The sequence below is a fragment of the Haemorhous mexicanus genome, chromosome 34 (genome assembly GCF_027477595.1).
Source record: "Haemorhous mexicanus isolate bHaeMex1 chromosome 34, bHaeMex1.pri, whole genome shotgun sequence".
Taxonomy (NCBI): domain Eukaryota; kingdom Metazoa; phylum Chordata; class Aves; order Passeriformes; family Fringillidae; genus Haemorhous; species Haemorhous mexicanus.
In genome coordinates, this window is record NC_082374.1 from 1,085,768 (window position 1) to 1,102,927 (window position 17,160).

Below are 17,160 nucleotides of genomic sequence, written 5' to 3' on the forward strand. Positions count from 1 at the left end.
GTTCTGGCCATGGTGGGACATGTCCTGGTCATGATGGGGACATGTCCTGGCCATGGTGGGACACACTGATGTGATGGGACACTTCATGGCCATGGTGGGACACATCAATGATGAGATGTCACATGTCACCTTGATGGGGACATGTCATGGCCATGGTGGGGACATGTTCTGGCCATGGTGAGACACACCAATGATGAGATGTCCCACGCCACCATGATGGGGACACTTCATGGCCATGGTGGGAACAATGGTGGGACACATCAATGATGAGATGTCACACGTCACCATGATGGGGACATGTCCTGGTCATGGTGGGACTTGTCACGGCCATGGTGGGACACACCAATGATGAGATGTCCCACGCCACCATGATGGAGACGTGTCACGGTCATGGTGGGGACAAGTCATGGCCATGGTGGGACACATCAATGATGAGATGTCCCACGCCACCATGATGGGGACGTGTCACAGTCATGGTGGGGACATGTCATGGCCATGGTGGGACACATCATGGTCATGATGGGGACACGTCCCTGCCGTGGTGGAGACATGTCACGGCCATGGTGGGACACATCCCTGAGGAACTGTCACATGTTAGCACCATGATGGGGACACGTCCCTGCTGTGGTGGGACACGTCATGACCCTGGTGGGGACACGTCATTGATGAGATGTCACATGTCATGACTGTGATGGGGACACGTCCCTGCCACAGTTGACCTTGTCATGGCTGTGTCCCTGTGATGTCCCTGTGATGTCCTCGTGATGTCCCCGTGGTGTCCCCATGATGTTCCGGTGAAGTCCCCACAATGTCCCTGTGATATCCCCGTGTTGTCCCTGTGATGTCCCCGTCATTTCCCCGTGATGTCCCCACCATGTCCCCATGATGTCCCCGTGGTGTTCCCGTGGTGTTCCTGTGATGTTCCTGTGATGTCTCCATGATGTCCCTGTGATGTCCCCATGTCCCCACGATGTCCCTGTGTCCCCACAGAGAGCTGCTTCAAGCGCCAGGAGGAGCCTGGGGTCATCACGGTTAACCAACGCATGGACCGCGCCTGCGAGCCCGGGGTGGACTTCGGTGGGACACGGGGACAGCGGGGACAACTTTGGGGACATTGGGGGCAATGGGGACAGTGGGCATGTTGGGGGCAACGGGGACATTGGGGACAATGGGGACAATGGGGGCAATGGGACAATAGGGACAATGGGGGCAATGGAGACAATGGGGACAATGGGGGTACAATGGGGACAATGGGGGCAATGGGGACACTGGGGACACTGGGGACAATGGGGACATTGGGAACATTGGGGGCAATGGGGGCAATGGGGGCAATGGAGACAATGGGGACAATGGGGGGACAATGGGGACAATGGAGACATTGGGGGCAACAGGGACATTGGGGACAATGGGGGCAATGGGACAGTGGGGACAATGGGGGCAATGGGACAATGGGGACAATGGGGACATTGGGTACAATGGGGGTGCAATGGGGACAATGGGGGCAATGGGGACACTGGGGACACTGGGGACAATGGGGACATTGGGGACATTGGGGGTAATGGGGGCAATGGGGGCAATGGAGACAATGGGGACAATGGGGGGACAATGGGGACAATGGGGACATTGGGGACATTGGGGACAACAGGGACATTGGGGACACTGGAGACAATGGGGACATTGGGGACAATGGGGACAATGGGGGCCATGGGGACATTGGGGACAATGGGGACAATGGGGGCCATGGGGACATCAGGGATGTTGGGGACAGTGGGGATACTGGAGGACAATGGGGACATTGAGGGCATTGGGGACAATGGGGACATTTGGGGCAACAGGGACGTGGGGGACATTGGGGACATTGGGGGCAATGGGGACATTAGGGATACTGGAGGACAATGGGGACATTGAGGACATTGGGGACATTGGGGACATTGGGGGCATTGGGGACATTGGGGACATTGGGGGCAATGGAGATATTTGGGCATTTGGGACATTGGGGACACTGGGGATGTTGGGGACAATGGAAACATTGGGGGACAATGGGGACATTCAGGGCATTGGGGACATTGGGGGACATTGGGGACATTGAGGGCATTGGGGACATTGGGGGACAATGGGGATGTTGGGGGATTGGGACATTGGGGACATCAGGGACATCAGGGGCATTGGGGACATCAGGGACATTGGGGACACCAGGGGCATTGGGGACATTGGGGGACAATGGGGATGTTGAGGGGATTGGGACATTGGGGACATTGGGGGTGTTGGGGACATTGGGGACATTGGGGACATCAGGGAGATCAGGGGCATTGGGGACATTGGGAGTGGGCAGTGGGGACATTGGGGACATCAGGTGATTAGGGGTCATGGCAGGTGGCCTTAGGGACATTGGGGACATGGAGGGGGCAGGGAGGGACACGGTGGGGACAGGGGACGCGGAAGGGCCACCGTGACTGTCCCCATTGTCCCCGTGTCCTCTGGCAGTGTACAAGGTGAGGCTGGTGGCCCAGAAGGACACCCCGTCCTACAACAATTACGTCATGGAGGTCCTGTCGGTCATCAAGATGGGTACGGCCACCACAGGGAGGGGACAGGGCCACCACAGGGAGGGGACATGGCCACCACGGGGAGGAGACAGGGCCACCACAGGGAGGGGACAGGGCGACCACAGGGAGGGGACAGGGCCACCACGGGGGGGGACAAGGCCACCTTGGGAAGGGACATGGTGGGGGTCACCTGCAGATGGGGACACTCAAGTGGGCTGGCTGGGGACAGCCAGGTGGGGTGGTGTCACCTGGGTGGGGTTGGTGCCACCCAGGTGGGTCAGTGTCACCCAGGGGGGTCAGTGTCACCCCAGTACATTGGGGACACCAAGGCTGCTGGCAAAGCTGGAGGCACCCGGTGCCACCACAGCTGCCATGTCACTGTGTCACCTCCATGGGGGGTGGAGGTGACACAGTGACATGGTGACATTGTGACACGGTGCCATGGTGACATTGTGACACGGTGCCAGGGTGCCACGGTGACATGATGCCATGGTGACACGGTGCCATGGTGACATTGTGACACAGTGACATGGTGCCATGGTGCCAGGGTGCCATGGTGACATGATGCCGTGGTGACACAGTGCCATGGTGCCGTGGTGACACGGTGCCATGGTGACATGGTGACATGGTGACAGGGTGGCATGGAGACATGGTGCCATGGTGCCATGGTGACATGGTGACACTGTGACACAGTGCCACGGTGCCATGGTGACACGGTGCTATGGTGCCAGGGTGCCATGGTGCCGTGGTGACACTGTGACATGGTGCCATGGTGCCATGGTGACACAGGGACACGGTGCCATGGTGACATGGTGACATTGTGACACGGTGACATGGTGACACAGTGACACTGTGCCATGGTGACATTGTGATACGGTGACATGGTGCCATGATGATATTGTGACACGGTGCCATGGTGCCATGGTGACACGGTGTCATGGTGACATTGTGACATGGTGCCATGGTGCCATGGTGCCATGGTGACACAGTGACATGGTGACATTGTGACACAGCACCATGGTGACACGGTGACATTGTGACACGATGCCACAGTGCCATGGTGACACTGTGCCATGGTGCCATGGTGCCGTGGTGACATTGTGACACGCTGCCACGGTGCCATGGTGACATTGTGACATTGTGACATGGTGCCACGGTGCCATGGTGCCATGGTGACACAGTGACACGGTGCCACGGTGCCATGGTGACACGGTGCCATGGTGCCACGGTGCCACGGTGCCATGGTGCTATGGTGACACAGTGACACGGTGCCACGGTGCCATGGTGCCACGGTGACACGGTGCCACGGTGCCATGGTGCCATGGTGACACAGTGACACGGTGCCACGGTGCCATGGTGCCACGGTGACACGGTGACACTGTGACCAGGCACGGACGAGGACCCGGCCGGGAGCAACAGGACCTTCGTGAGCCACCAGCAGTGCAGGGACGCGCTGAGGCTGCGCAGGGGACAGGACTACCTGGTCTGGGGACAGGCCAGCGACCTCTGGGCCACCGGCAGGCAGTAGGACACGGTCCCCAGTGTCCCTTGTGTCCCCAGTGTCCCCTGTGTCCCCAGTGTCCCCTGTCCCCAATATCCCCATTGTCCTCATTGACCCCTATACCTCTATTGTCCCCATTGTCCCCACTGTCCCCTGTCCCCATTGTCCCCCATTGTCCCCTGTGTCCCCACTGTCCCCTGTCCCCTGTATCCCCATTGTCCTCTATACTCCTATTGTCTCCATGTCCCCCTGGCTGTCCCCTGTGTCCCCATTGTCCCCTATATCCCTATTATCCCCACTGCCCCCATTGTCCCCATTATCCCCCCAGCTGTCCCCGTGTCTCCAGCTGTCCCCATGACCCCATTGTCCCCATTGTCCCCATGACCTCATTGTCCCCATTGTCCCCCTGGCTGTCCCCGTGTCCCCAGCTGTCCCCATGGCCCCCATTGTCCCCACTGTCCCCATGACCCCATTGTCCCCATTGCCCCATGACCCCATTGTCCCCATTGTCCCCCCGGCTGTCCCCATGTCTCCAGCTGTCCCCATGGCCCCCATTGTCCCCACTGCCCCCATTGTCCCCATTGTCCCCATTGTCCCCTATATCTCCATTGTCCCCATTATCCCCGCTGTCCCCATATCCCCATGGCTGTCCCTGCTGCTGACCCCACAGCTCTCCCCAATGTCCCCTATATCCCCATTGTCCCTGCTGTCCCCATGTCCCCATAGCTGTCCCCATGTCCCCATAACTGTTCCAATGGCTGTCCCCATGTCCCCAGGGCGGTCCCCTGTGTCCCCATTGTCTCCACTGCCTGTGTATCCCCACTGTCCCCATTGTCCCCATTGTCCCCACTGCCCCCATGTCCCCAGAGCTGTCCCTGTGTCCCCAGAGCTGTCCCCGAGTCCCTATGGCTGTCCCCACTGTCCCCGTGTCCCCAGGTACTCGTACCTGATCAGGAAGGACACCTGGCTGGAGGAGTGGCCCTCAGAGGCCACCCCTATATCCCCACTGTCCCCATTGTCCCATTGTCCCCATTATCCCCTATATCCCCATTGTCCCCTCCGTCCCCGTGTCCCTGGCTGTCCCCATGTCCCACCAGCTGTCCCCGTGTCCCCAGGTACTTGTACCTGATTGGGAAGGACACCTGGCTGGAGGAGTGGCCCTCGAAGGCTGCTCCCATATCCCCACGTTCCCTATTGTCCCCACTGTCCCCATTATCCCCTATATCCCCATTGTCCCCTCCGTCCCCATATCCCCATGGCTGTCCCCGTGTCCCCAGCTGTCCCTGTGTCCCCAGCTGTCCCTGTGTCCCCAGGTACTCATACCTGATCGGGAAGGACACCTGGCTGGAGGAGTGGCCCTCGAAGGCTGCTCCCATATCCCCAGTGTCCCCATTGTCCCCATTGTCCCCATTATCCCCTATATCCCCATTGTCCCCTCCGTCCCCGTGTCCCCATGGGTGTCCCCGTGTCCCCAGCTGTCCCCGTGTCCCCAGGTACTCGTACCTGATCGGGAAGGACACCTGGCTGGAGGAGTGGCCCTCGGAGGTGGCGTGCCAGGACGCGGCGCTGCAGCGGCGCTGCCAGGACTTCGTCGAGTTCTCCGAGTCCATGACGTTCTTCGGCTGTCCTAGCTGAGTCCCCGAGGTGTCACCCCCCCCCCCCCCCCCCGGGGTGTCACCAACCCGCCGGTGGCACCCAGTCCCGGGGTGTCACGGCTCTTCTCCGGTCACTTTTTGTCCCCTCCTCACATTTTTTTGGTTGGTTTTTTTTTGGTTAAAAAAGTCTTTTCTGAGCAATTGGCTTTGGTGTCCTTGGGGGGGGGACATGTGGGGGCAGTGGGGACACCAGAGGGGACATGGGGACACCAGAGGGGGCATGGGGACACCAGAGGGGACATGGGGACACCAGAGGGGGCATGGGGACACCAGAGGGGACATGGGGACACGAGAGGGAGCATGGGGACATCAGAGGGGAAATGGGGATACCATAAGGGACATGGGGACACCAGAGGGGACTTGGGACACTCACAATGCACATGGGGACACCAGAGAGGTCATGGGGACACGATAAAGGACATGGGGGCACCAGAGGGAGCATGGGGACACCATAAGGGACATGGGGACACCACAGGGGTCACAGGGACTATGTAGGGGATGGGGGGACAGTCACAAGGGACATGGGGACACCATAAGGGACATGGGGACACCAGAGGGGTCATGGGGACATCAGAGGGGACATGGGGACACCAGAGGGGACATGGGGACACTCACAAGGGACATGGGGACACCACAAGGGACGTGGGGACACCATAAGGGTCATGGGGACATGATAAGGGACATGGGGACACCAGAGGGGACGTGAGGACACCACAGGGGATGGGGGACACCAGAGGGGACATGGGGACACCAGAGAGGTCATGGGGACACCCCATAAGGGACATGGGGACATCAGAGGGGACATGGGGACATCATAAGGGTCTTGGGGACACCAGAGGGGGACACACATGGGGACATCAGAGGGGACGTGGGGCTACCAGACGGGATATGGGGCATTATAGGGGACATGGGGACATCACAGGGGACATGGGGACATCAGAGGGGACACAGGGAGTCCGTAGGGGACAGGGGGACACCCACACGGGACAGGGGGACACAATAAGGGACAGGGGGACACCAGAGGGGTCACAGGGACCCGGTAGGAGACAATAGGACACCACAGGGGTCATGGGGACACCACAGGAGAGACGTCACAGGGGACATGGGGACACCACGGGGGACATGGGGACATGGTAAGAGACATAGAGGCACCATAAGGGACATGGGGACATCACAGGGGTCATGGGGACACCACAGGGGTCATGGGGACACCACAGGGACATGGGGACATCATAGGGGACATGGGGACATCACAGGGGATACAGGGGACAGGGAGACACCCACACGGGACAGGGGGACACCAGAGGGGACATGGGGACATCATAAGGGACATGGGGACACGATAAGGGACATGGGGACACCAGAGGGGACACGATAAGGGACAGGGGGACACCAGAGGGGTCACAGGGACCCGGTAGGAGACAATAGGACACCACAGGGGTCATGGGGACACCACAGGAGAGACGTCACAGGGGACATGGGGACACCACGGGGGACATGGGGACATGGTAAGAGACATAGAGGAACCATAAGGGACATGGGGACATCACAGGGGTCATGGGGACACCACAGGGACATGGGGACACCACAGGGACATGGGGACATCATAGGGGATACAGGGGACAGGGAGACACCCACACAGGACAGAGGGACACCATAAAGGACATGGGGACACCAGAGGGGACATCATAGGGGACATGGGGACACCAGAGGGGACATGGGGACATCGCAGGGGACATGGGGACACCAGAGGGGACATGGGGACACCACAGGGGACATGGGGACACCAGAGGGGTCATGGGGACACCATAAGGGACATGAGGACACCACAGGGACATGGGGACATCACAGGGGACATGGGGACACCAGAGGGGACATGGGGACACCACAGGGACATGGGGACACCAGAGGAGTCATGGGGACACAACAGGGACATGGGGACATCACAGGGGACATGGGGACACCATAACAGTCAAGGACCCCAAACTCTGCACCCCACACTCTGCACCCCAGATTTGCCACCCCCAAATTTGCCCCAGATCCCCCTAAATTTGCCCCATCACCCCCAAACTTGCCCGAGACCCCAAATTTGCCCCAGAGACCCCAAAAATTGCCCCAGAGTCCCCCAAAATTTAACCCTGTGATCCCCAAAATCTGCCCCAGATCCCCCCAAAAATTGCCCCAGGTGCAGAGCGTGGGGTGGGAAATTTGGGGTGCAGAATTTGTGGGGTGGGGATTGGGGTGCAGAATTTGGGGTGGGAAATGGGGGGTGCAGAGTTTGGGGTGCAGAATTTGGGGTGCAGAATTTGGGGTGGGAAATGTGGGGTTCAGGGTTTGGGGTTCAGGGTTTGGGGTGCAGAGTTTGGGGTGGGAAATGTGGGGTGCAGAGTTTGGGGTGCTGATTTTGGGGTGCAGAGTTTGGGGTGGGAAACGTGGGGTTCAGGGTTTGGGGTTCAGGGTTTGGGGTGCAGAATTTGGGGTTCAGGTTTTGGGGTGCAGAGTTTGGAGCCCCCACACTTTGGGGCAAATTTGGGGCTTCTGGGGTTAAATTTGGGGGACTCCAGGACAAATTTTGGGGTTTCTTCAGCAAATTTTGGGGGGTTCTGGGGCAAATTTGGGGGTTCTGGGGTTAAATTTGGGGGTTCTGGGGTTAAATTTGGGGGTTTGGGGCAAATTTTGGGGATTGGGGCAAATTTTGGAGTTTCTGGGGCAAATTTTGGGGGGTTCTAGGGTTAAATTTGGGGGGGGATTTGCAGGTGGGGACCCCCCGATGTCCCCTCAGTGCCACCCCAGGGTTGTCACCCCCGTTTTTTTGGGGACAATCCAGGCGGTAAAAAGAATCCATAAATAAATTTATTCATTAATAATAAATAATTCACTAAGGAGAATCATTAATAAATAATTAATTAAAGAATAATTAATTAAGGACAGCAGGGACCTCCCTCCCGAAAGTGTCCCCAAGGTCCCCAAGGAGGGCCCAAGTGTCCAGCACTGGGTCCCCAAATGTCCCCAAGTGTCCCCAAGTGTCCAGCACCGGGTCCATGAGGTCCCCAAATGTCCCCAAGCACCAAATGGGGGGGGTCAGTGATGTCACTCGATGTCCCCAAACCTTCAGATGTGCAGATCACCGATGTCACTCGATGTCCCCAATCTCTGGGGACAAGGCTTTGTCACCCAAATCTCCAGCCTTGGATGTCACCGATGTCCCTTGATGTCCCCAATTTCTGGCTGTGGAGGTCACCGATGTCACCTGATGTCCCCAAAGCTCTGGACACCGGGATCTTGTCACTCAAATCTCCAGCCTTGGATGTCACCGATGTCCCTTGATGTCCCCAAATCTCTGGGTATGGCTGCCACCAAAGTCCCCAGATCTCTGGGTTTGGATGTCACCAAAGTCCCCAAATCTCTGGGTATGGCTGTCACCAAAGTCCCCAAATCTCTGGGTTTGGATGTCACCAAAGTCCCCAGATCTCTGGGTATGGCTGTCACCAAAGTCCCCAAATCTCTGGGTATGGCTGCCACCAAAGTCCCCAAATCTCTGGGTTTGGATGTCACCAAAGTCCCCAGATCTCTGGGTTTGGATGTCACCAATGTCCCCTGTACAAAACCTCCAGGTTTGAACATCACCGACGTCCCTTGATGTCCCCAAACCTTCAGGTCTGGACGGCACCGATGTCCCTTGATGGCCCCAAACCGTCGGGTTTGGATGTTGCCGATGTCCCTTGATGTCCCCAAATCTCCAACCATGGACATCACCAATGTCCCTTGGTGTCCCCAAATCTCTGGGTCTGGACGTCACCGATGTCCCTTGATGTCCCCAAATCTCTGGGTATGGACGTCACCGATGTCCCTCGATGTCCCCAGATCTCTGGGTCTGGACGCCACCGATGTCCCTTGATGTCCCCAAACCTTCGGGTCTGGACGTCACCGATGTCCCTTGATGTCCCCAAACCTCCACACTCGGGACTCCCAGATGTCCCCAAGCCCCACCCCGGCAGGTGACCGGCAGGACACGAGGCCGGCCACCCCCTCGTCACCCCGGCGTCACCACCAGGTGCCACCACCCGGTGCCACCAGCGCCGTCACCCGCCCGCGATCCGCAGCAGCCCCACGAAGTTCCCCTCGCGCTCCTCCTGCTCCAGCTGCCACCCGGCCGTGTCCCCAACCGTGTCCCTGACCAGCTCCAGGCTCAGGGTGTCCCCAGGCCACAGCTGTCCCACGGCCTGGGCCAGCGCTGACCGCTGGTGGTGGCCTCCGGCCGCCAGTGGCAGGGACAGCGACACGGCCAGCAGCGGCCTCGGGGACACGGCGCGGCGCAGCTGCAGGGTGACATGGCCTTGGGGACAGCTGGCCGCCGTGCAGGTGACACCCAGCTGGCCGTAGAGGAGGTAGAGGCCACCCGATGTCACCCGGAGTGACATCCCCGAGGTGTCCGGCCGGATGTCACCGCTCAGGAAAACGCCCTGGACGCCGTCCTGGTAACGCCAGCGGGGGGACGGTGACAGCGAGCCTGGGGACAGCAGGGGACAGCGGTCAGGGGGACAGGGGGACACTGGGGACAGGGGACAGCGGTCATGGGGAAGTGGGACACTGGGGACAGGGGGACTCAGGGGTCAGCGGGGACATGGGGACAGTGGGGACACAGGGACAGAGGGGACAGCAGGTGACAGAGGGGAGGAGGGAGCAAGGGGACACAGGGGACACTGGAGGGGTTGGGGACAGAGGGGACAAGGGGTGAGGCTGGGGACACTCCGTGACACCCTGGGGACACTGAAACTTTGGGGACACTCCGTGACATCTTGGGGACATTCCGTGACATCTTGGGGACATTCCGTGACACCCTGGGGACACTCCATGACACCTTAGGGACATTCCGTGACACCTTAGGGACATTCCGTGACAGCTCGGGGACTGCAGGGACAGGGACACTCCGTGACACCCTGGGGACAGTGACAGCCTGGGGACAGTGACACCCTGGGGACACTCCGTGACACCCTGGGGACAGTGACAGCCTGGGGACAGTGACAGCCTGGGGACAATGACACCCTGGGACACTCCGTGACACCCTGGGGACAGTGACAGCCTGGGGACAGTGACACCCTGGGGACAGTGACAGCCTGGGGACAGTGACAGCCTGGGGACAATGACACCCTGGGGACACTCCGTGACACCCTGGGGACAGTGACACCCTGGGGACAGTGACACCCTGGGACACTCCGTGACACCCTGGGGACAGTGACACCCTGGGGACAGTGACACCCTGGGACACTCTGTGACACCCTGGGGACAGTGACACCCTGGGGACAATGACACCCTGGGGACACTCCGTGACACCCTGGGGACAGCGACACCCTGGGGACAGTGACACCCTGGGGACACTCCGTGACACCCTGGGGACACTCCGTGACACCCTGGGGACAATGACACCCTGGGGACACTCCGTGACACCCTGGGGACAGTGACACCCTGGGGACAGTGACACCCTGGGGACAATGACACCCTGGGGACATTCTGTGACACCCTGGGGACAATGACACCCTGGGGACAGTGACACCCTGGGGACAATGACACCCCGGGGACACTCCGTGACACCCCGGGGACACTCCATGACACCCTGGGGACAGTGACACCCTGGGGACAATGACACCCTGGGGACACTCCGTGACACCCTGGGGACACTCCGTGACACCCCGGGGACACTCCGTGACACCCTGGGGACAATGACAGCCTGGGGACACTCCATGACACCCCGGGGACACTCCGTGACACCCTGGGGACAATGACACCCTGGGGACAATGACACCCCGGGGACACTCCGTGACACCCTGGGGACAGTGACACCCCGGGGACACTCCGTGACACCCCGGGGACACTCCGTGACACCCTGGGGACACTCCGTGACGCCACCTGTGCCACTCCCGGATGTCGCGGGGGAGGGGACACGGCCGAGGTGACACTTCCTCCGCCAGGAGCCCGAGTGACAATTTCGAGATGACTCCGCTGGGGGGAGGGGAGGGGACATGGGGGGGGCAGGAGGGGACACAGGGGACATCGGGGGACATTGGGGACATTGGGGACATCGGGGGACATTCAGGACTTACCGGCACTGAGCAGGACGTGGGCGGCGGTGGCAGCCTGAGGGGACAGGAGGTGACAACATCAGCAGGAGGGTCCCCAGTGTCCCCAGGGTGTCCCTAAGATGTCCCCAAGGTGTCCCCAATGTCGTCAATGTCCCCAGGGTGTCTTTCATGTCCCCAGTGTCCCCAAGGTCCCCAAGGTGTCCCCAATGTCCTCAATGTCCCCAGGGTGTCTTTCATGTCCCCAGTGTCCCCAAGGTCCCCAAGGTGTCCCCAAGGTGTCCCCGATGTCCCCAGTGCCCCCAGGCTGTCCCCAAGGTGTCTCCAAGGTCCCCAAGGTGTCCTCGATGTCCCCAGTGCCCCCAGGCTGTCCCCAAGGCGTCCCCAAGGTCCCCAAGGTGTCCCCAAGTTGTCCCCAATGTCCCCAATGTCCCCAAGGTCCCCAAGGTCCCCAAGGTGTCCCCAAGGTGTCCCCGATGTCCCCAAGGTCCCCAAGGTCCCAAATGTCCCCAAGGTGTCCCCAAAGTGTCCCCGATGTCCCCAAGGTGTCCCCAATGTCCCCAAGGTCCCCAATGTCCCCAAGGTCCCCAATGTCCCCAAGGTGTCCCCGATGTCCCCAAGAAGGGGAAAAGGGGAAATTCCGGGATTTGGGGAAACTGAGGCACAGGGGGTTGTGACATTGGTGTCCCCCGGGAGGGGACAGGAGGGGACACCGGGACACCTGGGTGGACACGGGGACACGGGAACGGACACACGGATGGACCGATGGACACAGGAGTGGACAGATGGACACCTGGGTGGACAGATGGACACACGACATGGACAGATGGACACCTGGATGGACACAGGGACACCTGGGTGGACAGATGGACACACGGATGGACAGATGGACACAGGAGTGGACAGATGGACACCAGGATGGACAGATGGACACAGGAGTGGACAGATGGACACAGGGACACCTGGGTGGACACGGGGACACGGGAATGGACGCACGGACACCTGGGTGGACAGATGGACATGTGGATGGACAGATGGACACCTGGATGGACATGGGGACACGGGAATGGACGCACGGACACCTGGGTGGACAGATGGACATGTGGATGGACAGATGGACACTTGGATGGACACCTGGATGTACATGGGGACACCTGGATGGACACACGGATGGACAGATGGACACCAGGATGGACAGATGGACACAGGGACACCTGGGTGGACAGAAGGACACACGACATGGACAGATGGACACCTGGATGGACACAGGGACACCTGGGCGGACACGTGGATGGACAGATGGACACACGACATGGACACCTGGATGGACAGATGGACACACGACATGGACACCAGGATGGACACATGGATGGACAGATGGACGCCTGGATGGACAGATGGACACCTGGATGGACAGATGGACTCACGACATGGACAGATGGACACTTGGATGGACAGATGGACTCACGACATGGACAGATGGACACAGGGACACCTGGGTGGACACGGAGACACGGGAATGGACGCACAGACACCTGGGTGGACAGATGGACGTGGATGGACAGATGGACACCTGGATGGACACCTGGATGGACACAGGGACACCAGGATGGACACACGGATGGACAGATGGACATCAGGATGGACAGATGGACACAGGGACACCTGGGTGGACAGAAGGACACATGACATGGACAGATGGACACCTGGATGGACACAGGGACACCTGGGTGGACACGTGGATGGACAGATGGACACACGACATGGACACCAGGATGGACACATGGATGGACAGATGGACACCTGGATGGACAGATGGACACAGGGACACCTGGGTGGACAGATGGACACACGACATGGACAGATGGACACCTGGATGGACACACGGATGGACAGATGGACACAGGGATGGACAGATGGACACCTGGATGGACACGTGGATGGACAGATGGACACCTGGATGGACAGATGGACACCTGGATGGACACCTGGGTGGACAGATGGACACAGGGATGGACAGATGGACACCTGGATGGACAGATGGACTCACGACATGGACAGATGGACACCTGGATGGACAGATGGACACCTGGATGGACAGATGGACTCACGACATGGACAGATGGACACCTGGATGGACACAGGGACACAAAATGGACGCACGGACACCTGGGTGGACAGACGGACATGTGGATGGATGAATGGACACCTGGGCGGACGCGCGGATGGACAGACGGACAGAGCCCAGGGCAAGGAGGGCAGCCAGACGGACGGACAGCTGGACAGACAGCCAGACGGACGGACAGACGGACACCCGGACAACCAGGCTGGTCACTGGACAGCCGAACAGATGGACGCCTGGATGGACGGACAGACGGACACCTGGGCGGACAGACAACCAGACGCTTGGACAGACGGACACCTGGACAGGTGGACCCCCCCCCCCCCCGCAGAGGGATGGACAGACAGACACCTGGATGGACAGCTGGACAACAGGACGGACAGACGGATGGACACCGGGACACACGGACAGCTGGGCAGGAGGACAACCGGACACACGGACAATCAAACAGTGGGACAGACGGACACCTGGACAAACGGACACCTGGACAAATGGACAAACGGACACCGGGACAAACGGACACCTGGACAAATGGACAAACGGACACCGGGACAAACGGACACCTGGACAAACGGACACCGGGACAAACGGACACCGGGACACGTGGACAAACGGACACCGGGACAAACGGACACCAGGACACCTGGACTAATGGACACCGGGACAAACGGACACCTGGACAAACGGACACCTGGACAAATGGGACACCTGGACAAACGGGACACCAGGACAAACGGACACCTGGACAAACAGACACAGGGATAACTGGATAAGCAGACACTGGGACAAACAGACATCAGGACGCAAGGACAAACGGACAGCTGGACAAACAGACGCTGGGACAAACGGACACCGGGACAGACAGACACCTGGACTAGCGGACACCAGGACGAGCACCCACCCGGACGAACGGACACCGGGACACCCGGACGAACGGACACCCCGACCCCGGGACAAGCGGCCACGCCGCCCTCAGGACAGACGGACAGACGGACAGACGGACAGACGGACAGATTCCCCTCCCCCCGGGCCCACCTTCAGCGGGGGCGGCCCCCGGAGCGCCCCCAGGGCCGCGGCGGCGGCGGCTCCGAGCGCGGCCAGGGCGGCGATGGCGGCGAGCGCCGGCACCAGGCACCGGCACCGGCACCGGGGCTGCGGATGGTGCCGGTCCTGCTCCACGTCCCGGTTCTGGTGCCGGTCCCAGTTCTGGTCCCGGTTCTTTTCCCGGTTCTGGTCCCCGTTCTGGTGCCGGTTCATGTCCCACTTCTGGTGCTGGTCCCGGTTCACGTCCCGGTCCCGGTTCAGGTCCCAGTTCTGGTTCTGGTGCGGGTTCTGGTCCCAGTTCCGGTCCCAGTTCTGGTGCCTGTTCATGTCCCGGTTCATATCCCACATCCGGTACCGGTTCTGGTCCCAGTTCTGGTGCGGGTTCTGGTCCCAGATCTGGTGCCCGTTCTGGTGCCCGTTCATGTCCCGGTTCTGGTCCCGGTTCTGGTCCCGGTGCGGGTTCTGGTCCCAGTTCTGGTGCCGGTCCCAGTCCCGGTTCTGGTCCCGGTTTTTCCCTCGCTCCTGGTCCCAGTCCCGGTCCGGGTCCCGCTCCTGGTGCCGGTTCTGGTCCCAGTCCCGGTCCGGGTCCCGGTCCGGGTCCGGGCAGAGGCACCGGCAGGGCCGCGCGGCTGCCGCGGGATTCTCGGGCTCTGCGAGCGGCGACATCGCGGCGACATCGGCGACAGAGCGGAGCGGGGCCGCTTTTAACGGGACAGGAACGGGGAGGGGACAGCGGGGACAGCGGGGAGGGGACAGAGGTGACATCAGGGAATGCACCGGGGACAGCGGGGAGGGGACAGAGGTGACATCAGGGAATGCACCGGGGACAGCGGGGAGGGGACACGGGGACATCAGGGGGCGACATGGGGACGTCGGGGAGGGGACTGGAACAGCGGGGAGGGGACAGAGGTGACATCAGGGAATGCACCGGGGACAGAGGGGAGGGGACAGAGGTGACACCAGGGGGCGACATGGGGACATCGAGGGGGGACTGGAACAGCGGGGAGGGGACAGAGGTGACATCAGGGAATGCACCGGGGCCAGAGGGGAGGGGACACGGGGACATCAGGGAAGGGGACTGGAACATCGGGGAGGGGACATCGAGGGGGGGCTGGGACATCGGGGAAGGGACCGGGGACAGCGGGGAGGGGGACATGGTGACACCGGTGTCACCTGTCCCCAGTGTCCTCCATCCCACCTGTGGTCACCACGGGGTCACCACGGGGTCAGGGGTGACAGCAGTGCCACCAGTGCCACCTGTCCCCAATGTCCTCCTTGTCCCACGTGTCCCACCAGTGTCACCTGTCATCGGGGAGGTGACACCAGGGAATGCACCGGGGACGGCGGGGAGGGGACAATGACACCGAGGGGGACACCGGGGAGGGGTTGGGGACAGCGGGGAGGGGATGGAGACAGCGGGGAGGGGACAATGACACCGGGGAGGGGACAATGACACCGGGGAGGGCACCAGGAAGGAGTTGGGGACACTTTGGGACCCCTCGGGGACAACGGCGACACCAGCGGGGGACGAACCCAAGCGGGGGGGTGGCACCGGAGGGGAGGCGACACGAGCGCCACCGGGGGTGGGGACAGAGGCGCGAGGAAGCGGCGACACCGTGGGTGGGGGGACAGCGGGGGGAGGGGGGAGGGGAGGTTTTGGGGACCCTCCCGGCCGTGACGTCACGGATGGGAAGTGTCGCCGAGTGTCCCCAAGTGCCACCCACGGGGATTTCCGGCGGGGACGGAATTTTTGGGGCCTCGTGGGTTTTTTTTTGGGGGGAGGGGGGGAGGGGACAGGTGGGGACACCCTTGGGGGGAGACCCCCCCCCCAAAAAAGGGGATCCTCAAAAACCCCAAATCCCCCCCAAAACCCCAAATTCACTAAAATGGGACCCCAAAAACCCCAAATCCCCCCCAAAACCCCAAATCCCCCCAAAAATGGGACCCCAAAAAAACCCAAATGGGACCCAAAAACCCCAAATCCCTCCAAAAATGGGACCCCCAAAAAACCCCAAATCCCCCCCAAAAATGGGACCCCGAAAAACCCCAAATCACCCCAAAAATGGGACCCCCAAAAAACCCCAAATGGGACCCCAAAACCCCAAATCACCCCCCAAAAAAGGGGATCCCTTAAAAAAAACCCCAAATCCCCCCCAAAACCCCAAATTCCCCCCAAAAATGGGACCCCAAAAAACCCCAAAAATGGGACCACAAA

At 60.6% G+C, this 17,160-nt stretch overlaps 2 protein-coding genes across 2 annotated transcripts in view; one reads left to right on the top strand and one right to left on the bottom strand.

The window, feature by feature from the left end:
• Nucleotides 1–5,843, top strand: part of C3 (complement C3) — a 40,921-nt gene extending 35,078 nt beyond the window's left edge. The window contains exons 37-40 of the mRNA XM_059872124.1: nt 991–1,077; nt 2,485–2,568; nt 3,935–4,070; nt 5,541–5,843. Coding sequence (XP_059728107.1) covers nt 991–1,077; nt 2,485–2,568; nt 3,935–4,070; nt 5,541–5,682 — 449 coding nt within the window. The 3' untranslated portion in view covers nt 5,683–5,843. The remainder of the gene's footprint in view (nt 1–990; nt 1,078–2,484; nt 2,569–3,934; nt 4,071–5,540) is intronic.
• A 2,690-nt stretch (nt 5,844–8,533) lies between these two features.
• On the bottom strand, nt 8,534–15,790 carry LOC132340960 (uncharacterized). Its single transcript, XM_059872216.1, has 3 exons — nt 14,937–15,790; nt 11,804–11,837; nt 8,534–10,212 (listed from the first exon to the last, which is right to left on the bottom strand). Exons 1-3 carry the CDS (start codon nt 15,708–15,710, stop codon nt 9,785–9,787), a joined length of 1,236 nt encoding a protein of 411 aa, XP_059728199.1. The 5' UTR covers nt 15,711–15,790; the 3' UTR covers nt 8,534–9,784.
• Nucleotides 15,791–17,160: the final 1,370 nt, after the last annotated feature.